Below are 27,473 nucleotides of genomic sequence, written 5' to 3'. Positions count from 1 at the left end.
GTGCCAGGGCTTTACTTACCACACGTTCCCTCACTTGTCAGCCTTACGCAAAAAGAGCCCGCCCAGCGTCCCCCCTGGAGGAAGAGTACAGGTCTGCTCTGCGCGCAGCAGCGGGGGCCCTGGAGGCGCTTGAGGTGCTGCTCCCCAAGGCCCCTGCTCCAGACTGGCTCCTGGGGAGCGTGGAGCTGCTCCAGCAGAGGCTCGGTGGGCTCAGACGCGGTCTGCTCTCGGGGGCTCGGCTGGATGGGGTCGCTGCGGACTCGGGGGGCTCCATCACCCATCAGCATGTTTTGTGAGCAGAAATACTGATGTAATTATGTCTGCATGTTTTCTAACACATATAAAACTTTTGTCAAGTGGAATCTAGTGAAAATAGTCTTTATTGGACCCAGTACAAGACCGTGGGGCCCCCTCTTTGGTACACGTGGAGCAGTCAGGGCCTGCCCGGGGGTGCTCGTACACCTGTAGAGAAACCAGCTGCCTAAGGACATCTTAGGTAAAGAAATGATTTGAAATTGCTATTTTAGTATATTTGTACTTCATAATAGAGCCTACTCTTCTGTTAAAGAATGGCACGAAATTAAGCTAATCAAGCTTGGATCTTTGTATTTATTTTCTTCCGGAATTGTCCTGGACAAAATGCAGCAGAGCCACTCTTTCCACTGCCACTTGCTCGGGATAGAAACCGGCCACAGCCAGCCGCTGCTCGTGGGCTCCCTGCCAGGGCGTCTCCCAGTGCTGAACGGGGGCTCTGGGCTCTTGTCTGCAGAGCCTGCTTTTGAGGTACGAGTTTGGCTTGAACAGGGGACCCTGTCCCTGCCGCTGTCACCAGCTGCTGTCGTCCCAGCCGAGCTCCCCTTCTCCCCAGCCTTCAGCCGGCACCTGCAATGAGACAAGCAGACTAGGGCAGCCGCGGAGGGCACGGGATCCTGCAGGCAGTGTGGTGACACCTGCCCGGGCACTGCTGCCCTTGGGGGGAAAGGTACCCAGGCGTGCGCCTTGTCCTTCCCCTGGGGGACTACATGCCTAGCACCCCTGGACCCCCCCGGAGGGGGCAGGAGGGCAGTGCTGGCACCGTGGGCAGCATCTTACCCTCACCTCCACAGTCGCTGCTGCAGCAAATTTCGAGGAAAACACCACCGGTGAGGCTGTGGCTTTGCTGGGAGCCACCATTTGTGCCGTCAGTTCAGGCAACACAAGAGCAGCTGAAGGTTTAATGTCTGGGGTCATGTCCGCAAACCAGTCCAACTCGGGGTCGCGTGCTGGCTGCTGCTTCACGTGAATGGTAAACTCTTCCCCTAAACCGAGTTCCGATGGAAGCTTTGGGCGCCTGTCATGTGACAGTGTCTTCGGTGGCCCGGCCAGGCTAGGGTGGTCCCCGCGTTGTGTGAGCTCGGGCTTTTGGGGTGGGCATGGCTGCAGAAGCGTGGCCTCCCCGGCCAGTGCAGGCTCCTCAGGGCCGCTGTGGAGGCCGGCGTCACCCCACGTCTCCTCCTCGCTGGGGCGGGGGGCCTTGGTGGGGCCAGCCTGTGTGCTGCCGGCTCGGTCCCCAGGCTCCCCGGGCTCGCCCCAGTCCGGCCACTCGTCAGGACCTGGGAAGCTGTCAGTGTCTCCCGAGGTGCTCTTCACATCTGAGATTCCATTTAAGGGAAATTTAACAGGCTGCGTAAAGTGATCGCCTGAGGAGATACATACAAGAATTATTCCCATTCCCATAAAACACTGGTTAAGCGTATTTAGAAGGTTAACATGAAAAAAACACACATGTAATTTCCTGGGAACATCCATGTACACCAAAAACCACAAAAGCACAGACCACTCGGATGGGATGTGCGTTAGTTACCAAGCCACATCTAACTGAAGCACCCAAACCTTTACTAAATATCAAAGGCTGTTTAGCGTGACTGTGAACAAGTACAGAAATGTTCTAGGCCAGCAACGTAACCTCGAGGTGTCATCTGTATGTCCTGAGAAGATGCTGTGTGTGTGAATGAGCTTCCCAGCCTCACACCCCCTCAGTGGAGACGCGTCTCCTCAGGTGTAGTCAGGAGCAGAGTCATGCTGTGCTGCCCAAGATTTCAGGGTCCTAATAACTCTGCCCCAAACCTAGAACTCTGTTCACAGCATGCCTAGTAACATTCTCTTTTTTTTTTTACTGTGTGGACTTTCAGATCCTCCTTTGCAGAGGATTAGAGAAGCACAGTGTTTGGCAGGTTCTGACAAGGTGCGTCTTGCAGCACCACTTTTTTTTTTTGGTATCGTTAATCTACAATTACCTGAGGAACATTATGTTTACTAGGCTCCCCCCATCACCAAGTCCCCCCCACAAACCCCATTATAGTCACTGTCCATCAGCGTAGTAAGATGCTGTAGAGTCACTACTTGTCTTCTCTGTGCTGCACATCCCTCCCCGTGCCCCCCACACTATACATGCTAATCGTAAGGCCCCCTTTCTTTTTCCCCACCCTTATCCCTCCCTTCCCACCCATCCTCCCCAGTCCCTTTCCCTTTGGTAACTGTTAGTCCATTCTTGGGTTCTGTGATTCTGCTGCTGTCTTGTTCCTTCAGTTTCTCTTTGTTCTTATGCTCCACATATGAGTGAAATCATTTGGTACTTGTCTTTCTCCGCCTGGCTTATTTCACTGAATGTAATACCCTCTAGCTCCATCCATGTTGTTGCAAATGGTAGGATTTGTTTTCTTCTTATGGCTGAATTAACATTCTTGGGTAAAACTTGGAATAAGGCATCAGTAAGTCCTAAGTAACGTGTGCAAAAAAGAAGTGATGTTCCCCTGCTCCTGCCCAGAGCCCCGGGGAAGGTGAGTGCGGCTGAGCCCACGGTTGCACAGAGGCGAGCTCAGCCTCAGCATTCCCGAGTGCCCTCGGTTCGGAATTTGAGCCCACTGCTCGGGAAAACGTCCACCTGAGCAGTGGGGCAGCTGTGTAACGGGCACTGCCACCCATCTGTGAAATAGTAGCCTTGCTGTGTGCGTCGCGCTGCCAGAACACCTGGGGAGTGTGCTGGCGGGGCTCCCCGAGATGTGGGGGGGGTCTCATGGCGCAGACGGGAGCATGGCAGGGCCTGAGGGAAAACAAAAGCTCCAGAAACCGCAGGGATAGTGAATTACTCTGTCATGTGTCCAGGGGCAGTGGTCAAAGGACAGGCATGTCTAACCCACAAGAGCTGCACAGAGCATGTCTTCAAAGAGCTGAAGGCCAGACCCTGTTACGGGAAGGGCTGGTGACAGGAAAGAACCTTTAGGACACCCGGTCATGAGTTAACAGCCGTAGAAACATTCTGGTAGTGACTTAAAACCATAACTGATTCTGCTTTCCTTTTAAGGATAACAGCCTAAGGGTACAGGCACACAAATGGGCATGTACTCTGCCACAAAACCAGACATTTAAAAATGGTTAAAATGGTAAGCTTTATGTTATGGACAACTCACTCCCAACGGGGAAAAAACTGTCTCAAGAAAATGTCTAGCAGTTCACCAGAAGTTCATACTCAGGAGTGCACATTGGTCAAAAAAGATTTCTAGCAAATTTTAGGCCAGATACTTCTCGTCACTTAAAACGAGTGCGGCAAATGGCCTTGGGTAAGCGGACCAGGGAGGCCACCCCCTCCTCAGCCCACTCTCCGGCCTGACCCCTGCAAATGTTGCCCCCCCCAATTTCTGCCACAGTCCTGCCCAATGACACCCAACTTCTTACCCCACGTCCTGTCCCTAAATTGCCTCCCAACTCTGACAGACTCAGTGTTCACATGGCACACTTCTCACAAACACACCGCCAGTCCGTATGCGCAACTCTGACGCCCAGGCGAATTGCAGAGGGGTGGGAAGAACACCCACGGGTGCCTCCTTCACAGACCCCCCTTCCCAGCACAGCCCACACTTCAATCGTAAGTCTAGAGGTGTGGCTGCCCCCGGGGCTCACTAGCACCTCCGATGAAGAGCCGACCTCAGAAATCTGGGGTCAGACCCCTAATGTGCCTTCTCAGAGCTTCAGGAAACTTTACAATGAAAATCCATCTGCTGCTGCATCGGCGCCTTTCCCATTTCCTACTGAGATTACAGGTCGGTCCAGATGGACAACACATGAAACATCTAGAACTAGAAAAACCAACAGAACAGGAGCGGGAACTGCTCGCTCAGCATGCAAACCTGCTCCCGGAGACTGGCTCCTAAGCCTGATCTCAAATGGACACATACTCCCTCCACAGCAGAAGTCCTCCGGCATAAAGCACACACCCCGCCTGCTGTCTGCTCCCGTCTGCTCAGAGAAAAGCTGGTGAGACCTCACTCGGCTGGAGAGGCAGCAGCCACACGTGGCCCCCGTGAAGCCCTTGCAGCCCCCCTGGCAGGGCCTCCACACCAAGAGGGGCTGAGCATCCCCAAAACTTGAAGCCAGAGTCGCTTTAAAAATGCTAGATCAATGCTAGAGAAAGGTCTGCCTGGTAGTCGCTTCTACTAATAACCATTTCCATGCTACCTACTGGCTACACCCACGAACGCCGAATTAGAGATCCAGAATCCAAAACACGGTCCCGCCCTCCTCAAGGTCATACAGAGGACAAGCAATGGTACCGTGGATGCAAAAATGCTTGTCTTTTACAGCCTGTAAACAGCAGAAATCACCACCACCTCCCACTCACATCCAGTGGGAACATACCAGAAGATTTCATGAAGTACCTAAATCAACAGCTTTTCACCCAACGGGCCAAAAAAACCAAAAGAACTAAACATCCGGTGTCACTGAAACTGCTACAGCCTTTTCGGACCCTGCCGGTGTCTCCAGGTGTGCTCTCTGGCCCGGTGCGTCCGCTGAGACCCCCCTACAGCAGCAAGACGGGACACCGCGACGCGTGACGGCCGTCAGCCCCTGCTGCGCTGTAGCGCTAAGCGTGCAGCGGGAGTGCAGCTGCTCACCAACAGGAAGGTCACTGAATGAGCCACACTGTGGGGGTGCAGGCTGTGTAGGCCCTAGGCCCCCGGTCTCGGCCTGGAGAGCAGTCTGACAAGCGGCTACCGGAAAAAACGAAGTTCTGACTGTACAGCGTCTTCTCAAAGTCCTCCGGCTGCGCACATACATACACGACTTTTTTGGTGAGCTTAAAATAGAGGGACAAAAGGATTTCCACTGAACTATTAAAACTGGGACCTTACACGTGGAGCTGGGGGAGGGGGAGTCACCCACCTGGATTATGTACATAATGTTAAAGGACAGACCTTCCATCACTCTTACCTTCTGGGGAAAGGTCGACAGTTTTAGTGAAACTGGGGGCGGTGCGCTTGAAGATCTTGGTTCTCTCCCCTCCTACCACCACCTCGGGGCCCAGCAGGGAGACCAGCACGGCCAGGCTGTGGAGAGTGATTGCCACAATGGAGTCACTGGTATCGCGCAGGCCCAGCAACACCTAGGGGGGCAGATGATGAGGTGACAATCAGGCAGTAAGTGTGGCCGGAAACAGTGCCTGCCTTTCGCTGCCCAGGAATATGGGCAGCTGGGCTGCATCAGGCGGCCTCCACTTACATGTGTGCTCTCGTTCAGCTCTCACACCATCTTGGCCATGGACCCATTATTTTCCCCTCCCAATCCATCACAGACTGATAAAAACAAAATTAAACCAGCAAATGCATTAGACATGACAGACTTACTGTTAGATTGCTATACAAGGTTTTAGAGTTGGTCATGATGCCTGTCGGCTCCCACCTCCAGCCCAAGGCCACTGAATTCTCCCAACAGCTCAACCCTTTAGGTCTGCAACACCCAGTTCTCCCAGGTGGTCTCCATCCAAATACTAGCCAGGTCCCATTCTGCTTAGCATCTAAGAGCAGATGAGATGGGCCTGTTTACAGTGGGACGGCAGTCGACGGTGCCCCAATTTGTGATAATCTAGATATTCCAATCAAGAGATGCATCTATGGCTGCCTACAAGAGACCCACTTCAGGTCTAAGGACACATACAGCCTAAGAGGGAAAGAATGGAAAAAATTCATTCCATGCAAATGGAAACCAAAAGAAAGCTGGGGCAGCTGTACTTAAATCAGACAAAACTGACTTTTAGATAAAGACTGTAATAAACAAAGAAGGGCATTATGCAATGATAAAGGAGTCAATCCTAAAAGAAGACATAACGTATAAATACACACTCAACTTAGGAGCAGGTAAGTGCATAAAGCAAATACTAAAGGGAGAAACGGCAATCCAATAGTAAGGGACCTTGAACACCCCACTCATTATCCGGACAGAAAATCAGGAAGGAAAGGTCAGCCTTAAATGACACATTTCATCCCCAAGCAACAGAATACACATGTTCCTCAAGTGCCCATGTAACATTCTCCAGGACAGATCACGTTAGGCTGCAAAACAAGTCTTAATATTTAAGAAGACTGAAGTCACACTATGCATTTTTCTGACCACAGTAGTTTGAGACTTAACTACAGGAAGAGCTGGAAAATCCACAAATTATATAGAGATTAAACAACAGGCTTCTGAACAATAGTGGGTGACAGGAAAAAAATCACGGGAAGAATCAAAGAATTCTTGATGTAAACAGCCTGTCAAAATCTGTGGGATCCAGCAAAAGCAGTTATAAGAGGGATTTTCACAGTAATAAATGCCTACCTCAAGAAACATGAAAAAAGTCTCAAATTAGCTCAAGGAACTAGAAAAAGAACAAATGAAGCCCAAAGTTAGCAGAAGGAAGGAAATAAATATCAGAGCAGAAATAAATGAAACAGACTAAAAAGACAATAGACACAAAAATAAAACCCCAAAGAGCTGTTTCTTTGAAAAGATAAAAGTTGACAAACCTTCAGCCAGACTCACCAAAAGGAGAATGAGACATTAAAAACTGATACCCAAGAAATACAAAGACTACTACAAACAATTATATGCCAACAGATTTGACAAACTAGAGGGAATGGATAAATTTCCTAGAAACATATGACCTAGTAAGACTGAATCAGGAAGAAATAGGAAATGCCAACATATCAACTATTAGAAAGGAGACTGAATCAGTAATCAAAAACCTCCCAACAAGCAGAAGTCCAGGACCAGACGGCTTCACTGGTGAATCCTACCAAACAAAGGAATTAACACCAATTCTTCTCAAGCCCTTTTAAAAAACAGAAGAGGAGGGAACTCATTTCACAAGGCCAGGACTACCCTAATACCAACGCCAGATAATGCCACAGGGTAATTATAGGCCAATATCTCTGATAAACATATATGCAAAAACCCTCAACAAAATATTAGCAAACTGAATTCAACAGTACATTAAAAAGGCCATCCAGCATGACCAAGGGAGATTCATCCCAGGGATACGGGGCTGGTTCGGCGTTCACCGATGTGATACACCACATTAACAGACTGAAGGGTGAAGTCCTAGAAGAAGAAGAAAACATTTGACAAAATTCAACATTCATTCATGATAAAAAATCTACACAAAGTGGGTACAGAGGGAACATACCTCAACGTTATAAAGGCCACAAATGACAAGCCTACAGCTAACATCATATTCTCTTAAGAAGTCAATACTCACTCTAATCGCTTTTATTTAACATAGTCCTGTAAGTTCCAGTCCAGTCCGACAAGAAAAAGAAAGAAAAGGCAACCAAAATGAAAATTGGAAGTAAAACTGTCATTATTTGTACAGGACATACTATATTTAGAAAACCCTAAAGATGCTACCAAAAGACTATTAGAATTAACACATACACTCAAGTTGCAGCATACAGAAATCAATACACAAAAATCAGTTGTATTTCTACATATTAATAATGAACTATTAGAGAAATCAAGACAATCCCACTTACAGTTGCATCAAAAAGAATAAAATATTTAGGAATAAATCTAACCAAGTTGGTAAAAGATCTGTACTCTGCAAACTGTACAACACACTGATGAAAGAATCCGAAGACACAAATAAATGGAAAGCTGCTCCAGGCTCACGGGCTGGACGAATACTGCTAAGATGAAATGGCCATACCACCCAAAGTGATCTACAGATCTAGTGCAACTCCTATGACAATTTCAATGGCATTTTTCACTGAATAGAGCAAACAATCCTAAGTTTTGTATAGCACCATAAAAGATCCTGAATGGTCAAAGCAATCTTCAAACAGAACAAGGCTGGAGGCATCAAATTCCCTGATTTCAGCTACACTACAAAGCTATCATAAATAAAACAGTATGGTACTGGCATAAAAGAGATACATGTGTCAGTGGAACAGAAGAGAGTACGTTAAGACCTGAAACCATAAAAACTCCTTGAAGAAAACAGGTGTTAAGTCCCTTGCTATTGTTCTTGGCAATGACTTTGTGAATCTGACACTAAAAGCAAAATCAGCAGAAGCAAAAATAAGCAAGTAGGACTCCATCAAACAAAAGCATCTACACTGTAAGCAAAATGAAAAGCCAACGTACTGAATGGGAGAAAATATCTGCAAATCATCTACATGATAAAGGGTTAATATCCGAACTATATTAAAAAACCCAATAGCAAAAAAAGCCAATCAGTCCAATTACAAAAGGGCGGAACATACAGACATTTTCCCGAAGACACAGGGATGCCAACAGGCACATGAAGATGCTCCACATCCCTCATCAGGGAAACGCACATCAGAACCAGTGAGATGCCAGAGATGATGGGGACTAGTACAGCCAATGTAGTAAACAGTATGGAGGTTCCTCAAAAAATTAAAAAGAGAACCACCATATAATCTAACAGTTCCACTTCTGGGTATTTATCCAAAGAAAATGAAAAATACTAACTTGAAAAGCTATACTCCCATGTTCACTGCAGCATCGTTTACAATAGCCAAAATGTGGAAACCACCTGTGTCCATGGACAGATGAATGTATAAATGAAATGTGGTGCGTAAATATGACGGAAATTATTCAACCATGAAAATGATGAAATCCTGCCATCTGCACTAACATGGATGGACCTTGAAGGCACTATGCTAAGTGAAGCAAGTCAAAGAAAGACAAATACTACGGGATCCCACTTAGATGTGGAATTTTTTTTTTTAAGCTTATAAATACCGGGAATGGATTGGTAGTTTTCAGAGGTATTGGGTAGAGGTGGGCAAAATGGGTGAAGGGGGTCAAAGGTACAAACTTCCAGTTATTTATAAAATGAGTCCTGGGGGAGTAACATGGAGCATGGTGCTGACAGCAATACTGCATAGTTGAAAGCTGTTAGGAAGACAAATACTAAAAGATTGATCTCATCACAAGAAAAAAGTTGTGGTGCCTATGTATAGTGACATGTTTTGATGACTAGACTTTGAGGTGGTCATGTCACAATATGTATGAACCCTGAATCATTTCACTAGTGTTATATACCAATTATACCTCAGTTTAAAAAAAAAGGTTTTAAATGTTATTTCTCCGTACGTGTACCCACCCCATTGCAGAGTCACAACAGGCCATAGACATCCATGTCTGCAGTTTACTCCTGGAACCACACATCAAGGTCACGAACACTGCCCCCAATCCTCTGCTCCTTTCCAGTCTACACACCCACAAGGGTTGGACCTTGAAAACTACCTTCAATCTGGTGCGCGTGACACCTGCCCCAACCGGACCAATTATCATAACCGTCTGTCCCAGTGACAGAGACGGGAATGTACAGAAGGCGCTTCTCTCTGCACCGGCTTAAAATGAGGACAGCAGTGAACTCGGAAGCCATGGACAACCACGTTTGGCCATGTGTACAAAGAGTGACAGCTGGGCTTCAGAGTCACAGACACCAAGAGTGAAGGAATAAAGACCGTATGCAATTCCCAGGGGCACCTGATTTCAATGGAAAGTAGTCTGACATCCTTATTAAATTCTTTTTCATTTTAGCTCATTTAGGTGGGTTTCAGTTATTTGCAACCAAAAGAACCATAAGCAGGAAAGTCACAGGCAGGTATCAGGAGAGGTTTTGCGCTGAATTGGCAGAGGGCCATACGGGAAGTGGCACGCAGAGCACCTGCACCGGGCAGACAGGCAGGAACCCCGGGCCAGGCCCTGGCTCTGCTGGGAGCCCTGACCAGTTGTCCACTTTCCTGGTCCAGTTTCCTCGTTTGCTGAGGGTCAAGATCTCCGGCCAGACTCAGCAGGATCATTTATCAGGTCCAGTGCTGACAGATGAGGCACTTTCTCAAAACAAAGCTGTACAAGTCAACTTACTAAAGAAATTAAAGAAATAAGGCTTATTTCTTTAGCGTGTGACTAGAATTCTGTCAAGAGAACACGGTGATCACAAAATGACCGACCTCCACACCAAGGTTCCTGGAGTCGGCCTCAACCCTCTCCTATCGAGTGAGGTCTGCCCGCCGCCCCTGCTCTGGCGTCTCGGCTGGACCAGTCTACTGGCCTCTTGCCTGACCCCCTCCCTTGGCCACACAGCCGCCAAAGTGACCCTCCTGGCCCAGAGAACGTGCCGGATGCCGCTGACGGGAGAAGTCCAGGAAGCTTCACTGCCCACGGGCTGAGCACGTCCTCCTCCTCGGACCCCAGCTCAGCGTCGGTTCCGAGACCTCCTGTGGCACTTCTCCCCCAGCGTCAGCACGCGTCACCCCACCTCTGTGTTTCCAGACAAAGCCAACTGCGGAGAGCGCTGGCACTGGGAGCAGCGACTGCTACCCTCGGCTGCACGGGACCCGGGCTCCTGTGACTCCTGTGACTGCGAGGGGTGTGACAGTGACGTGGTCAGTCCCCAACCTGTGTCTCACGAAGGCTGCTTGGCGCCTCTAGGAGCCTGGGCCACTGTGCGAGAAGCCTGCCCTCCCTGCTGGGGAGACAGCGCGGAGAGGTCACGGATCAGAGGTCACGCGGGGATGGGGGCCCTGGTGGCCCCCGGCCTCCCCGAGGTGCTGGGAGCTGGTTGGACGGGGCCCCAGACAACCATGGCCGCAGCGGACATATGGGGCAACGGCTCATCCAAGCTGACCCAGTCAACCCAAAGAATCAGGAGAATTAATGCAGTGACAGTTGTTTCCAGGCACTCATTGGGGGTGGTCTGTCACACGAGAGCCAGCGGAGACCTCGCCCTCACCTCCTGGCTCCGTGGAAGCGAGGCGTGCGCCCCGTGCCTGTCTGCCTGGGCCCCAAGCGCAAGACCTGCCGTAAAACCAGGCCTACGGCTTTTAAATCCTGAGTTGAATAGTGTCTCCCAAAAATTCATGTCCACCCAGCATGTGACCTTCACACGAGGTCATCCTGGTTAGCGTGGCCCTTAAATCCAGTGACTGGTGGCCTCATGAAAGGACATGTGCAGATGCAGGGACACACGACAACAGAAGCAGAGACTGGAGGGTCACGGCTGCACGCCACGGCCTGCAGTCTGCGGGGGGCCAGGAAGGCACGCGAGGGGCCCCCCCAGCCCGCAGGGCGGCTCAGTCCTGGGCCCTCGGTTCGCACTCTGGCCTCCGGGGCACAGAACAGCTTCCCGCCAAGCCACGTGGTTCGCGGTGATTCACCTGCAGTCACAGGAAGGCGACCAGACCCGGGCCCCTGGGGCGAGTCCCGAGGCTCCTGCGCACGGGCTGAGCGCCGCTGATGCGAGGCCCGCACCTTCCTCGGCCACGATTCACTTCATGGCGTTTAGTCACGGGCAGCACAGCCACGTCCGCAGTGATTCCTGTTCATTTCCCCCCAGGATCAGTGAACAGAGGACTTCTCTTCAGGTTCCGACCAAATGCGTTCCTTACCTGCCCTCCCACATGAATGGGGCGGAAACACCGTTCTGACCTGACGGGCTTTGCCGCAGACCTGCCCCCGATGCCCGCCCCGCCGCCCCCGCCCCTCCCTGGGCCCCGCGCGCGTCTGACCTGCGGCAGGACGACAGTCCTCAGCTGCTCCCGCGGGAGGTGCCCCGCGTAGGCCTCCAGGTGTGACAGCAGCACCACGCGCACGTGCTCCTCGTGGACCTCGAACAGCCGCAGCAGCACGGGCACCACGCGCGAGCGGAAGAGCGCCGGCGACAGCAGGCGGGGGGCCTCTCCCTGCGCGGGGGCTGCCGGGGCGGGGCGGGGGACAAGCACACGGGCGCTGGGCGCTGCTCTTGAGGCCCGGGGCCCTGCAGGCTCTAAGTGCGCCCCGGCCCAAGGAGGGCCCCCAGCTCGGGCCAGACCACCCAAGGCTCGGGTTCCCTGACGCGCGCTGCCTTGGGGCGGGGTTCTTGAAATGCTACGTCATCTAGACAGGCTACGGAGCGCGCTCACGTTCCAGTAAGAATCCTGCGTCAGTCTCTACGGTCACGCGAATCAGTGAGGAATCCCGACACTGATCAGACTGTTGCCACTATTTTAGCTGCAAAACCAGGAGGCGTTAAATGCTGCAGGTCCTGGTGCTCCTCAGCTCTCCTAGGTTCTGGTACTGCTCGTGAGGCAGCCGTGACCCGAGCCATCCGGGGACCGTGCACGTGTGTGCGCGCACGCGTATGCACATGCACCCCTGCCCTCACTCAGCCCCACAGCCAGTACATCAGGCCGATCACTGACAACCCCAAGTTGTTCAGAGCTACACCATCTCCGATCTTCCGGGTAACAGGGCGGAAGAGCCTTAAAGAAGAGCTCATGGCCAACGGGGGCGACCGGGCAGCGACGAGGCTGGGCTGCACAGCAGCTGCCGGCAGAGGCAGTGTGTGTGACCGAGACCCCCTGAGGGCAACTCCGGCCGCAGGATCCCACCAAACTCAGTTATTCTACCGCAGTAACGCTTAAGTCTACTTGACGTGTCACCATCTGCAGCGCGTACCGAGGCCCAAGGTCGACCTCATTTCGTCTTCAGAAAAACCCAGGGCTCCGGGAAGAGATCTCAGCGCTTCTTAGTCTTTCCACTGGCTGCTCCTGGGAGGTCAGGAGGCAGGGCCCCCACGGCTCACTGCACACGCCAAAGCCCTGAGACGCCTGCCTCCCCAAACCCTGCACTATTTCACACCCGAGCCCAACGCGTTTGTGTGTGTGCCTGTGTTTAACGTGCTACTTGCTGCTGTGACAGGCTGGGAGGAAGACGCCCCTCACTTGCTGGGGCTTCGGCACCACGTGCGAGTCACCGTGACCATGGGCCGGCCAGCCCCCATCCTGAGAACCACCAACACGCACCGTGTGGTCCCCTCCCTCTGCTCACCCTCTGCTCAAGGGTGGACTAATACTCCCCAAACTCCTTAATTACCCACAGTACTTAGGAAAAAAACTCACCTTGTTTGGGGCCAAGCAGATGAGGGAGAAAGCTCTTAACAGCTACGGGCTCGGCGAACACCAGCTGATTGAGCAGGAGAGGCACCAACCGCGAGGCTATGAGCTCCTCCGACAAGCCGCTGACTCTGTCCAGCAGGAACCTGGAGGCACAGGGGCCCTGGGAGTCTGGCCGCACGCCACTGCCGGTGCTCAGCCCCGGGGAGGCCTCTGAGACGCAGCCCCGAAGCGAGCAGGCTGCCCCCAGGACTTAAGAACAGTGCGGGAGGTGGGGGCAGGGCGGCTGGGCGGCAGCGAATGGCTTCCAGCCTGGGCCAGGGCGCGTCCCCCACACAACTGCCCCTTTCCAAGCGGAGTGTCCTCTTCTCCACCAGTAAGCCGGGGCCTTCCGGTCAGTCAGAGGTACTTTCTCCAGGTTTAACAGATGGAGGACATTAGATCGTGTTGTTTCCAGAGTGTACATGACACGGGCTTTTGTTTTCGTCCGTGACACGCATGTAGGAGCGCGGCGAGGGCGCCAGTGGGGTGCCGGCAGGAACGGCCCGCGGTGTGTCGCCAGCAGCCGCCTGCTCAACCTGCTGCTCCTTGACGCCCTGCCTCACCGCCGCCGCTCCTCGGCTTTCCCGGGCACTCCCGCCAGCATCCGCTTCCCCAGATCGCAGTCAGACTCCTGGCTGCGCCACCCCAAGGCTACCGGCCCCTGCTCACCGCCGGTGGGCCGGGGTCCTGTTCCTCCTTCCTTTCTGAAACCCCCCACTCCCGCGGGAACGCCCGCCTTCCAGGCTCTGAGTCGCTCTGACCATCACTTCTTTGTCTCCCTCCTGCCCCGACACGGTGGGGTGCCCCCTGGTTAGTTTGGGCTCAAGGTCCTTCTCACGCTTCCCACTTTCCCTGGGAAAATGTCACCAACCACAGGCAGGCAGATGAACCCTCATAGAGCTAAGCCTTGAACAAGGGGTTGGGGGCACTGACCCCTCCACGCAGTGGAAAAGCTGTGTATGACTTCAGACTCCTCCAAACCTAGTGACAGCCCACCGCTGACTGGAAGCCTTACCCGCAACATAAGCGGCCACTTAACACATGGTCTGTATGTCGTCTGTATTATCACCCAACCGTCCCTGGGGGCTCAGGCTGTGTCTCCTCCATCAGCAGCGGAGAAAGGGGACAAGCACGAAACTTTTAAACTAGCAAAACAGCCCCTCGTCTGCAGTCTCTCTCCTCACTTCATGTGTTTTTCTTGTACAAGTGTGAGATAGTCACGCATCTGCGTGTTATCAGTCCATTCTGTTCGGGACTGAAACTACCTGAACGTTTTCGGAAATCCTGCCTGAAGTTACTGCAGTTTTCAGGCAACTCCACAGAACTTCAGGCAACTCCCCTTGCAATTTATGTGCCAGGTTCCTTACAGGGAAGCAGGTTGGAGAAAAGACTCTTTCAAACTGGTACAGATCTGCAAGACCTTTCCCACCACGAGGACGCCGGGTCGGTGGGACCCACGCAGTTCGCCCCGTGCTGTTCCTGTGTCAGCTGAGTCACCCCAGCTTCCTCCCTCGCTGGCCAAACGCCCACGCATGCCTCTGTCCACATCCCACGGGCACTTCGGATGAACATGCCGGGCACCAACCCCACCGCTGTCCCTGCGCATTTGCCCCCCCGCCCCCCACCCGACTCATGTTCTGCTCATCAGTTTCATCTTGCAAATCTTGTAATCTCGGTGTTGTCTTAGTGGTGCCTCACACATCACCGCCTTGACTGCCACCGTCTGCCACAGAATCCAAGTCCTGTGTGAAACCCACCTGTGCCCTCCATGGGTGAGTGACCGGTCTACGGGGCCAGGGACCCTGGGACAGCAGCTCTGGCCTGGGACGTCTGCAGGCAGTCTCGGCCACGGCCCCACATGCCCCTGGGGTCCCTGTCTTAGAACCTTCCTCCAGCCCAGCCTGCCCCACCGCTCGCCATGCCTGCATTTCCACCCAAACACTCGTCTCGGCCTTGCCTGCGTCCTGTGCCACCAGAACGGCCCGAGAGCCCCTCACACCTCGCGGGTCACTGGTCTGTATGTTTCCCTCACCAGAACTCTCCACCCCAGGGCCTTACAGGAAACCTGACATATAGGAAATGTTCAGTGACTTCTGTTCAGAAAACCAAACGTCTGACTCACCCACTGCAGAGCCCCTGAGGTGACTACACAGACCTATCCTAAGTCACTCAGTTTTAGGGTCTTAACTTTCTGAACTTACTTGAAGAATTCTGCTTTTTCCTCTTCACTCTTCAATGTTAAACTTTGCAGGAAATTCACAATTTCTAGAAAATCATTCCTAAATGCCAAAAAAAAAACATATATGCAGGAAAAAAGATTAGACAAAGCACGTTAAATATTGGAACCACAACCACAGACCGCAAGAGAATAATATTCAACAAAGACATTCTCCTATGCCAGTCAGAAGGTTCTATCATAAGTACCCACGAGAGAAACACTGAGGGACAAGCCCACAGGGAATCTAGCATTTTAAGAACACAGTGACATGTGAAGAGGACGCATGCTCAGCACACAGGTGGGCACCCTCAGTCACCCACGTTCGCGGTGGTGACAGGATGAGGTTGGTGCCGTGTCCTGGGGGAGGCGGTGTGGCCCTTACAAGCCACTGTGCAGCCCCCTCTGGGGGAGTAGGTGGGGAGGGAGGGGTCTGCGCACAAGCCACAGCAGCCTCACTCTCTCAGCCAGGCGGAGAGGCGGGCAAGAGGGTGCCCTGTTACGGCTGCAGGGCACTGCAGCCGCTCAGCTCCCGGGACGGCGTGCGTCCTACCGAGCAGCCCCCGAGGCACGGCTGGCCACCTGGTCTCCACACCTGTGTGCGCTCCTGCCCGCACTGGCTGCGGAGCAGAGAAAACGCGCAGCTGTCTATCGACGGCTAATTGATCTGGCTCGGCTGCCTGGCGAGGTGCCAGCCTGTGCGCCGCCCCCCGGCTGGGACGGCTCCCTGGGTGAGGTCTTGGCTGGGGAGCCCGTGCGTGTCTGCCCTTCCTCCCCTGTCCTGTTTACAGTACAGTTCCTACTAAAGAGCTCATCACCGTGACAAGAGAATCTGTTTCCTCTAAGAATGTCAAGGTGAATGAAGTATTACTATAAATCACCCAATGGACATGGAAACACCTTGGCGAGAAGACGCTGCTAACGGGCAAGGGTTGAGCAGCTTCTCTGAAACACAGTGACACCCCTAGCACCCACGAGGACCCTCTGCCCTGCCCTGGCCTGGCCTCCAGCCGGCTGCTCCGGCCGTGTTAGTGTCCCTTCGTCCAGCTTTCCAGCCGCACACTTATAAGGACCCGTAGTTTCAAAACTGACATAAGATCAACTGCGCCACAGAAGCCACCGCGGAATCATCCCGTGCGGCTGTGCGGTCGCAGGCCACACACAGAACCAACCGTGAGGTGAGCTGCGAAAACACCCGAGTCCAGTGAGGCAGCTCTGTGTCCTGGGCCCGCCGTCTACACCCACCTCCCGGCTTGTCCATCACTATTATTCAACACAGAAAACGACCTTCTGCTGGGGAAAAATAAGCTCAATATCCCAACAAAAAAAACTCAGTTATAAACTCCCATTAGAGCTACAACGGCAGCAGAGAGGAGAGACCACAAGCACGAGCCGCTGGACACAGCCCTGCGCCTCCACTGCGAGAAGCCCCGGGCGTCCGGCTGCGGTTCCCAGACCCGAGCCTCCCGTCTGTGACAGGCACCGGGACGCCGCCCGCTTTCTCCCCCCATTCATTCCCCGTGTGGCCACGACGCAGTCCCTCCTGAGTGGCAGGGAGAGGGGCTCAGGCTCGCGTGCAGCCCCGCACGGGCCGGCGGCGGGCGGCAGCCTCACCTGAAGAAGTCATGGGACAGGAGGGTGCGCAGCGCAGGCCGGCCCTGGGGCGAGGGGTTCAGCAGAGCCGGGCGCAGGGTCTGCCGGAAGCTGGGGAGGGCGCCCGCTGAAACTGAAATCCAGAGCTCGTCAGTCCCCGGGCCCCCCCCCTCCTGCAGGGCTACAGCCGGAGGCCGGCAGGCGCGGGGTGGGCCTGCAGGAGCCCAAGCACAGAGCCCGCCTTAGGCCGCAGGCCCCGCAGGTGCAGACCCTCGCCCGCCCCACGGCCTCCCCGCCTGCCGGTTTAACTCCGCTGAGGCCTACGCAGCAGGTCTAACGGTGACGGGCTCGCAGGCCTTCTTTCGCGGCCCCTCATCCCCAGGCAGGTACGCGGATGTACTTCTCCCCGCAGGCCGGTTCCTGCTGCCAGGGGCTCTAGACCCAGGGCAGGGCAGTGAGTCACCGCCTCCAGGGGCACCTCGGGGCTGGGGGTCTGATTCTCAAGGGCGGAGGCTGGGACAGCTGAAGGGCCTGCAGCTCTGGAGCCCGCGTACGCCCGGCGGAGGACACTGCACAGGGCCGCCCGGAGCCCAGCACCTCCGGAGGCCGGCCGGGGGAGACAGAGGCCCCGCACGGGCTCCCACGTGACGGGCACCCCGTACGCCAGACTGGGGCGGCTGGGGGCCGGGAGCAGGCCTGAGAGGAGGGCACGTCCGGGGACCTGGGCCGAGGGGCCCCAGGGGAAGCGGGTGACCGGCAGCGCACACTGGAGAGGAAACCAGGACTCAGAATGAAGAGACGCTGTGCGCGGTGCAGAAATCTTAAGAAATTGTGAATCTCACTCTATTCTTCAGATCATCACAGTGCTCATGCATTTATCACCCAGCTCCGTGGGAACCGAGTCCGTGGCCATGAATACCAGCACCGGTCAGCAGGCGCAGACGGAGGGGCTCAGGACCGCCTACCAAGTTCCTGACCCCCACGGCGGCAGCGGGCTCCTCGCCCCGTGTGGGTGAAGTGAGGGTTCCTGTGGCCAGGAGTCTCAGCTCACCCGGCCCCGGCTGGCTCACTACACACGTGCGGGCGATACATTGTTACTGACTCTATATAAAGAGCCCTGCCCAGTGCCCTGGGCGACACGGTGGCACAGCTGCAGAGCAGAGGCTGGAGTGGTGGCAGCGCTGAGGACAGCGGCCCCGAGGACGGCTGTGGGGACAGAGGGGCCCAGAGGCAGAGAGCAGCTTGCTGCATGCAGACTTGCTCTGAGTGAGTGGGGTTTTAGTGACTGACCTGCCACTTGGAAATAAAGTTGGGTATAAACCCTTTCACCCCAAGAACATTCCCCTGTCATTTCTTTGGTCTCCCTGAATCCACAGTGAACTTGCCCGGGGCTGGAACCCACTGGCAGGACACGCCGTCAAACCCCGCAGCCCTCTGACTCCAGGCACAGAAGGTGTGGGCGGCGCCCCTACTTACTCAGTGGGTCAAGTGTGACTCCAACTCACCCTGCTCGCTCAAGACCGTGAGCACGCGTTCCACCAACATCCCGAACGAGTAGGCGTCCCTGGCGTGTCCGTGTGATGCTGGCAGGGTCGTGAAGCCTGGAGACTGAAAGCGTGGGGACCGTCAGCACCGCGGGGTCTGCCTCGTGAGCCATTCCCCATGTTCTCGGAAGCACTTTCTCCCATTTTGCATTTATTATATTCAAGACCAACTAGGTAGTACCACGTACTAATTTATAGGCTCTTAAAATTATTAGTGAATGATATGCATCAAAGATTTCAAATTATCAAACCAGGGCAAAAAGAAAGAAAAGATCAGAATATACTCCAGTCAGTATTACTAACTGCCATCACCACTACACACACATATGTAGAAATACACACATAACAGAAACAAAGGTTAATAAAACAGTACCTGCCCTTACTACCTAAGATGTCCAGGGGTATTTTCCTATTTTACTTTTTTTCCCTTCTCAAAATGCTGACCAGGACCCACAAATCATCACTTTGACAAGTATCAGTGTGTACACGTAAGTGATTTGTATAAACCTGATTTGTTTCAAATCTGAGGTCTGCCATTAGTTTACAGTGTAAAGCACCCTGAACATGTCTTCTGGGATCAGTGCCCACGGTGGTCATACAATCAAGTTCAGAGGGAACAATGGCTTCAACGTTGCTGCTCAGCAGAACCTTTCTTTGCCAGCACAGAGTTCCTCATCCCCCTGGCACACGTTTGGAAACCTAACTCAAGGTCAGGCGGGCAGGCAGATGGCCCGCGTGAAGCCCAGAAAGGGCTGGGGTGTCGCTTCCCCGGCTCCTCTGGCTTCCAGCAAAATATGATCTATCGTGAAATGGTGAAAAAGCACCGGCTCCTTCCCCTGCGCACGGGAGGGCTCGGGGCCCGAGCAGCCTCACAGGTGTCGGTACGGCCAGCGACATCCCCGAGTCGAGAAAAAGGCTCCTGTGGTGGCAGAGGACCTGGAGGCCGGTGCCCTTAGCCAAGAGAGGCGGGCAGAGGGAAGGTGCCCGGCGCTGTGATCAGGCACACGAGGGGCCTCGCCATCCCGGGCGTGCCAGCTTACCGTCTCCTCAGGAGGGACAGATGCAGGGTCTCTCACTGACTGGATGCTCCTCAGAAACTAGACAGAGAAATAAATTAAGGAAAACAGTTTATGCGTATGTTTGCTGAGCTGATCTAATGCCAGGTTACAAAGCAACAGGCGATGGAAACTAGCAGTGAGGCCTTCAGACCAACACCACCCATCAAACACACAGACTCGGAGCCTTCCTGCCTGAGGAACGGCCCTGCACGGGGCTCGGGGGACAGACGCGGCCCCCTTCCCCGCCTTCAGCTGGCAGAACAGACACCCGCTGCCCATCAGAGGCGTCTCGGAACCGATTTCCAGGGCAGAGTTAGGAACACTTCCCACCCCGCACAGCCTTCTCCTGGCTCAGCCAGTCCTGAGGCCCTTGGGACTGGGGATAAAACCAGCGCCCCAGGACACGTACATCATCCCAAGCCACAGATGACCCTCCGAGAGCCTGTGAGCACCAAGCCCACACGGGCACGAGGGGCACTGAACAGCGCAGTGAGTGCTCGGCCCCAGCCTGGCCCACCACCTGGGCTCAGGGGCACACGGCCCGGGGCGGGCTTCGCAGCAGGAGGCCTGGCCAGAGCTTAGCTCCAGCTCGGCGGCATCGTACTCTCCCCACAGGGCAACAGACTGGCACACGGAGGAGGGTGAAGGGGGCGCTGTGCACCTGAGGATGCAGCCAAGATGTGCGCAACGGGGGCTGCACAGGGTGCCCTGACTGTGAGGGCGGAGGGAGCTGAAGGGGGGCGGGGGAGGCCGAGCAGCCCTCACACCCATGGCAGCAAGTCAGGGTCGGTCCCAAAGAGGGGGCAGCTGTGACCCCCGACGTGACTCCGAGCATAACAAGAGGAGCGCCTAGTGGGGAAGCAGCCCCTGCTTCCCAGGCCTGACGAGGCCAAGGTCGGGGTGCGCACAGGGCAACGGGGATCCCGGCTGAGCAGGCAGCCAGTGGCGCCCCTGCACGGTGTCAGGTGGGAGGCCTCTCCTGTCCCCAGGAAGAGGAAGTCAACTAACAAGCAGAAAGGCAGGAACGAGGGAGAAAAGAGCGGCCGTGGACCGAGGGGACTCACTCTGTCCCATGGCCCTGCCTGGAGGTGGCCAGTCCCCCAGGAGGGGCCCAGAGGCGTGGTCTTAGGTGCAGACATCAGTGACCTGGACACACCGGACCACTGGCTGTGGGTGGCTGCCCAGTACCTACTGCCAGTCCCGACTCTGTGTGGGGACCAAGACAGACGCCAGACACAGTCACATCCTGGAGAATCATGTGGCAAGATGGACAACTAAAGGCAACTGTGGTCTTGAAGCCTCAGCACAGGCGCCACTGGACAGGGCAGCAGTGAGCCGGGACCGACCGTGCCGCTGCCTCAGGCCACAGAACGAGAACGGGGCTCACAGCCTGAGACAGGAGGTCGACAGAAGAGCGGTATCCCCCTGCCCAGGTGCCCGCGGCCGCAGGCCAGTCTGCAACAGAGGCCCTGCGCAGCAGTGCTGGGGCCCCGGGGCGGCAGGGGGGCCGGGCTTACCTCCGGGGTGGCCTGGGGCACCGCGCACACCGTCTCCATGCCGCCCAGCTTCCAGTGCCCGTCCTCGCTCACAAACACAGACGACAGGCACACGTTGTTGTGCGTCAGGTGGCCCTGGGGAGAGCAAGGAGGGGAGGGGCGCTCCCATTTCTGAAGCAGAAGCTCAGAAACACTGAACGCTGATCACCGACGACGATCACGGCAAGTCTTCCTGCCTGTGTCACAACAAAGGGAGTGCGACCTCCAGGAAGGGCAGGCTGAGCAGCAGCAGCACGGGGCCCGCGAGGAGGGACAGGCCAGGGTCCCCCCGCCGCGTGAGGTGGCCTGACAGAGACACGTGGCCTGAGTGCTGCGCAGGCCTGGCGAGCCTCCCCGGGCCCTTCCTCGTGAACATCAAGTCTTCACAGCGGCGCCGGCTCCAGGCCTTTCACGATGAAGCTTCTCTTTGCTCCGGAGGCAACTGTATTCACTTTTTCTCACCTACATCCTATCATGAACCCAGATCCACTTCCCCTGAAACCTTGTCAGTAAGCGTTACAAAAATTCTGCCTCAAGAAGAGGAAATGAAATAGGACCAGCAGAAATATCCCACAGGCCACAGAAATGCCAGCTTTAAAACCATAAACTATAGTACAAATAAGTGAGAGAGAGAAAATGGGAAGAGGGCTGAGGTCCGTGTCTTTCTCCTGAATACTGTTCCCAGTGGCTCTCAGCCGTACGTGTTTTCACGCGCACCCTCCCAGACACGGTGCTCTGAAGGAGGGTCCAGTGTGGTGCGCACGAGCGTTTCCACCTGGAGGAGAAGCACGCAGACGCCGGCCTCAGCACCCCCAGCACCCCTGCTCGGCGGGGCTGCCTCTGGGGGAGCAGGGCCTGCCCGGGGGCCCAGCTCTGCCCAGCGAGCCTGCGTCCTCCAGGTGAAGCACGGACAGCTCTTCTCACAGCCTCTTAGATATGCTAAGAGATGATGCATCCCAAGTGATGTCTGGAGAGTCTGTCTCCCAGAAGAGCTTTAATACAAAACTTTTAAAATCAGCTGAACGTTAAGATGAGTCAAATGCAAGTGTTTCTAACCTGTACCTAGTGTTCCTTAATCTGGGCGGGGGCAGGGAAGCTGCCTTCATCCGTCAGAACGTCCATCCCACTGAGAAACAGCAGCTCACCAGAAGCAGACACGGGGCTGGCGCTCTGTCCCCCGGGCAGCAGACACTGCCACGGGTGGAGGGCGGGCTCCCAGTGGCACCCCTCCTCAGACGGAAGGGATGCGTAAAAACTCTGCCTCTAAGAAACAATCATGTCTTTCTTCAAAATCTAAATGGAACAGAACTCCTGACAATAGGAACTTTGGTCCACAGCCACGTGATGCCAAACCCTCACCTGCCTCAGCACCGAGTTCCAGCTGTAGCTGTTTCCAGGTAAAGATTCATCCAGAGCCACAGGCAGCCCGCACAACACCGAGTGGGTGTACAGAGAACTGCCGGAACCGACCCCCTGCCGCCCACTCCACAAGCCGCGTGTCTGCAGCACGTCGTGTGCCTCCCCAGCGGCTTTCAGGAAGAACAGTGACTCGTGAGCCGACACGCGCCGTGATGTACACGCACAGCACACCCCCCGGCCATCTCTGCACGCCCGTGAGCTGAATGGGTGCAGGCTACTTACTCTGTCGTGAAGGAAGACGAGCGCCAGCAGCACGTCATAGATCCCGGCACAGACCTCCGCGGGGGACAGCGCTTCCAGGGCCACTCCCAGCGGCTGCACCCGCTCCGTGACCAGATGGATGCCGTCGGCCTCCACCGTGCAGGACAGAAACCTCAGTAGGCAAGGGTGCCGAAGCGTTTTCAAGTGCTTTAAAAGTACAGAGCGGATGAAGTTAATGACTCAAATCAGACTGGTAAGTTTCATACATGGCGCAGTACAAGTCGATGGGCACAGCAGTCATGGCACCCCCCAGCTCCCCACCAGCCAAACGTCAAGTAAGGCAAAGATGAATCAAGACTTGTCCTGACTTCATCCGTGTTACCAGCATTTACATGACCACAGGGCCTTCTAGTTCCACAGGGCAGCAGAAGGCCCCGAAGAGCCTGGGCCCCTCGGCGGGCTCTGCCCCCTTTGAACCAACACAGAAGGACTGCCTGAGCAACACGGCAGCGAGTGGAGGCACGCAGGCTGCGGGCAGGAGTCAGAGCCGGAGAGGGGACGCCCGTGTGGGTGGCGTCTCCTGCGTTAGGGGGCATCCCCCTCACAGCTGCACCGAGGCCGCCCCAGCTGCAGAGCCGGGCAGCAAAGGTGGCCAAACTATGGGAACCCTGCCATCTTTCTCTCCAAAAGGGTCGAGGAAGGACCCTGCAGGCCTGAGGACGGGGAGGGCACCCCAGAGGGAGGGAAGGGGGAGCTGCTCTCGCTCTGCCTGCCCACGGGGCTCAGACTGACCCTGAACCAAGACGCGCACCACGTCCTGGGAGAGCGGCCGAGGTCTGACTGCCGTGCACAGGAGGGGCGGGAGCAGGGCGGGCATGGGACTGGCTGCCTGCGATGCCAGACCTCCTCCCTCCTCCGGGGATCCCCACAGCATGACGTTCGGATGTCCAGGACGCGATCCAAAACCACTCGGCCGAGAGCCACGGAAATGTGAAAAGACAGCTCCCGTGTGACCAACCCCCAGGCGGACAGAGAATTACCAGAAAGCACCGAAACAGCGACTGTGCCCGTCCTGCTCTGGGCGTAAAGACAGCTGCGACATGAATGGAGACAGTGAAGTTCTCCCCACAGAAATGAACGTATTTAAAAGAACTAAACGGAAATTAGGAAAAATTAAACATAAGAAATAAGAGTCATTAGCTGGACTAAGAGAATGAGATGAGTGAGGCAAGAGGCAGTGGACCTGAAGATGTTAGCGGTCTGAAGAACAAAGTGAAACAGTGTTTTTAAAAAATGATCAGAGCTTCAGGAACCCACGTGACAACACCAGCCGGTCTGATGTGTGTAATTGGGGTCCCGGAAACAAGGGGAAAGAAACTGGGGCATAAAAATGTAACAGCTGAAATCTCCCCAAATTCGGCAAATACTTAAGTTTACAGATTTAAGAAGTTCAGTGAATACCAAACATGACACATCAGAAAAAACCCCATCTACACACATTATCACCAAAATGCTGTAAAACAAAGATAAATAAAAATTCTGGAAAGCAGCTAGAGAGAAACAACATGCTAAAGGGAGGACAACGGTTTAGTGACACAAATTTGTCCTCAGAGAAGAAGTGGTGTGGCCTGTCCACTCGTGCCACAGGGGCCTCACAGAGGGTTTCTGCCAAGTTAAGTGCCTTGTTCAGAGCCGTGCAGAGTCCCCCTTCCTTCCTTCCTTCCTTCCTTCCTTCCTTCATTAAACAAACAGGAAGTCACTTTGGACCAAGAGTCTTGCTGGGCATGTTGGGGTTAAAGAATGAACAGGTACCTTGGCGGCTTTATTAACCTTGTCTTTGTTTTCTCTCTTATACACAAAAACCGAAGCGCATTTGCCATCTTGCAGGGCAGCAGGGTAGACAGCCAGTCCGGAGGGCAAGGTGAACGGTGGCGCTTCCAGCGTGTAGCTCTTCAGGGCACTGCTCTCCGACCCCATCCCTCGGGCGCCTGGGGCCGCAGCTCCTCCTCGGGGCCCAGCAGACCTGCAAGCACCCGGAAAACACTTTCAGACGCTGGGTCTCTGTGTGCAACAGGAGCCCGTCGGCCACGCATCCAGACACAGCCCCTCAAGCCTGCTGGTGCGTATGATCCCCATACAGCAGCCGTCTGTCAAGAAAGATGGTAAATGCTCAACAAGTCACCAGCAACACCCCAGAGAGAACGCACTGACCCGAACAGCTGTGGTCACCGTCCCTCACCCACCCTGAGCAGACTCAGAACCTTCGGGGTGGCGATCCAGCACAGAGAAAGGGTGTGCACGTGCCCTGCTCTGCTCACACCTGGTCTCACAGGGGAAAATGCTATAAAACTTGATTCAAAAATGATAAAACTTCTGTATGTCTAACATACCTAAAAATGATGAAGGAAAACAATACAAACTGGAGAATATTTCTAACAATGTTGAGAGGCATATTAACAAATGGAGAATGAGTTTAAGGTAACCAAGCAGACCAGTAGGATAATGGGAGAGGGGCAGACGACTCACAGAGCGCAAATGACAGCACGCTTGAAAACGCAACCTCACTGCCCTTCAACGTTAAGCTAAGTAACAAGGGGAAAGTACAAAACTATACTGCAAATGCTAAGAAAACCACCACACATACACAAAATTCCAGAAAACACAAACTACTCCACAATGACAGGAAACTGGTCAGTGGTTGCTTGGGGTGGGGACCCATTTAGAGGGACTAGGGGAGAGGAAAGGACTGCAAAGGATTATAAGGAAACTTTTGGGGGACTGGGTATGTTCATTATCTTGATTATGATTATGGTGGTGGGTGATTACAGATCTCAAAACTCCTAACAAGGTACCCTTGAAATATACACGTCAATTATACCTCAATGAAGTTGTTTTAAAAGAAACATGTATTTATAACTGTATCTACAGCCTTATCTGTATCTCTGGCTGTATCTGTCGGCCTAGGTACACATATAAACACAGGCACACAGACCTGAAACAAAGCTTAAGTATTAGCAGGGCTGCTGCGGGGCTGTCACATCACGGGTAAGTCACAGACAGACAGACAGACATCTGCCGGCACCTCCCAACTCTACACTAAGAACGGACCTTCCTTTAGAACAGGAACACGAACTCGCTCGGTTCCCGGGGCGATGCGGGCAGCCAGGGCCGCGGCGAGCATCGCAGGGCGGCGGCTCCTCGGGGGCCCGTGTGTCGCCAAGGAGCGAAAAGCCTCTATCATATCAGGTGGAACTCCCCGTATTTTTCATTGTTGGCTCAGCGTTTTTATAACCTCTACAGGCCAAACAACACGTCTGAAAAATTTGTGGCAGTTTTCAGTCCTTGCTTTTCCATAATTTAAAAACAGAAAGTAAAAAGAGTTCTTACTAATTCTGACAATGTGACAGTTGCTATGCTAAATACACGACAAAAAATTCTAGAGACCTTAAAATTTTCAGTTGAAAATCTGCATCCTTCGGATAAATATAACCCGATAATCATACACAGAACCTCTACTCGGTGAAGTTCCGTGCGACACACTTGCTATCAGGGCTGCCCGGGACCCCGCCTCCGAGGGCCGCCGCCGGCCCGAGCCCGAAGCCCGCGGAATCCGCAAGGTGTTCACGGGGAAGAGCGGCGCCGGCTCGGGGCACGTCCGCGGGGCTCCTATTCCCCCAGCAATTAGAGGTCATAGAAAAGTTAAGGAGCGGAGCACGGAAAGGCCGAGGGCTTGGCCTCCGGCGCCGCCCCGTCCGCGGGCCCGGGCGGCCAGAGGGACGCGCCCCCAGCCCCGCGGGCACACGCGGCCCCGGCGTCTCGCCGCCGGTCTCCCGGGCTCGGGGCCACACAGCACGACGCCTCCTCGCGCGGACCCGGGGCCGCCGCGTCTCCTGACCTTCCGGTCGGGGTGTCACGGGTCCCGCGACGAGCCACCAGGTCGGGGGCCACGGGTGCTTTACGGAGCCTAAGGCCGGCGACTGTCCCGGCCGTGGGAGGCGGCGTCTGCCCGCCGCGGGGGCCCCGGGCGGGCCGGGAAGCGCCGCTGCCATCCGAGGCCGGACGGGGGCGACCCCGCGGACCTGGCGCCCAGCCCCGCGCCGACGGCGGCGTCGTCCTGAGCCTCCCCGCCTCCCCTCCTCCTCCTCCTCGGCCTCCCGGCAGCACATCCGGACCCTGCTCCCTCCGCACCTGCCGCAGGGCCCGGCCGCCGGCCCCAGCGCCCTCCCCCCCACCCGCCACGGCCCGGCCCGGCCCCGACGCGAGCGCGGCGCGGGGCCCGAGTACCTGCCGGAGGCCGGCGGGGAGCGGCCGCTCTTCGGCCCCTGCGGCTCCGCCACCTTCGCCTCCCCGCGAGGCGGCGGCCACGGCAACAGGACCTGGGGCCGATCCCTCCGGCACCATAGAGATGGGCCCGGAAGCCGGGCAGAACGGCAGCGCCGGCCCCGACGCCACCGCGGAGGCGGGCGACCCCGGCGCCGAGTCGGGGCGGTGCCCGGGTGGGCCTCTGGCCGGTGCCCACCCGTTCCCCCCACTGCTCCCGCAGCCGTGCAGACCGGTGAAGATGGCGTCTCTCCTAGTCTTTGAATCGAACGAACCAACTTGTCCCGACTTAATTTTGAGGCTCCCGACCGCGCCGGTCTCACTCGGCTTCCGCCCGAATCCAAAATGGC

The 27,473-nt window shown here is 55.2% G+C and overlaps 2 protein-coding genes across 9 annotated transcripts in view; one reads left to right on the top strand and one right to left on the bottom strand.

Moving 5' to 3' along the window:
- Positions 1 to 362, top strand: part of FIRRM (FIGNL1 interacting regulator of recombination and mitosis) — a 36,892-nt gene extending 36,530 nt beyond the window's left edge. For all 3 annotated transcript variants that reach the window (XM_057494972.1, XM_036900751.2, XM_057494974.1), the window contains one exon: positions 42 to 362. In XM_057494972.1, coding sequence (XP_057350955.1) covers positions 42 to 296 — 255 coding nt within the window. In that variant the 3' untranslated portion in view covers positions 297 to 362. The remainder of the gene's footprint in view (positions 1 to 41) is intronic.
- On the bottom strand, positions 363 to 27,473 carry SCYL3 (SCY1 like pseudokinase 3). 6 transcript variants are annotated; one of them, XM_036900928.2, is made up of 13 exons: positions 27,357 to 27,473; positions 24,616 to 24,826; positions 22,825 to 23,010; positions 21,166 to 21,279; positions 19,631 to 19,687; positions 18,552 to 18,654; positions 17,068 to 17,179; positions 15,440 to 15,517; positions 13,203 to 13,342; positions 11,832 to 12,016; positions 5,248 to 5,419; positions 1,099 to 1,679; positions 363 to 882 (listed from the first exon to the last, which is right to left on the bottom strand). In XM_036900928.2, exons 2-13 carry the CDS (start codon positions 24,778 to 24,780, stop codon positions 826 to 828), a joined length of 1,950 nt encoding a protein of 649 aa, XP_036756823.2. In that variant the 5' UTR covers positions 24,781 to 24,826; positions 27,357 to 27,473; the 3' UTR covers positions 363 to 825. The 6 variants fall into 6 exon arrangements, with proteins under 6 accessions (XP_036756823.2, XP_036756811.2, XP_036756815.2 ...); XM_036900916.2 differs by lacking the exon at positions 27,357 to 27,473 and adding an exon at positions 27,088 to 27,240; XM_036900920.2 differs by lacking the exon at positions 27,357 to 27,473 and adding an exon at positions 26,992 to 27,016.

Source organism: Manis pentadactyla, chromosome 19 (assembly GCF_030020395.1).
Source record: "Manis pentadactyla isolate mManPen7 chromosome 19, mManPen7.hap1, whole genome shotgun sequence".
Taxonomy (NCBI): domain Eukaryota; kingdom Metazoa; phylum Chordata; class Mammalia; order Pholidota; family Manidae; genus Manis; species Manis pentadactyla.
The sequence above is the reverse complement of the archived record's forward strand: the minus strand, read 5'-3'. Positions and strand labels throughout refer to the sequence as shown.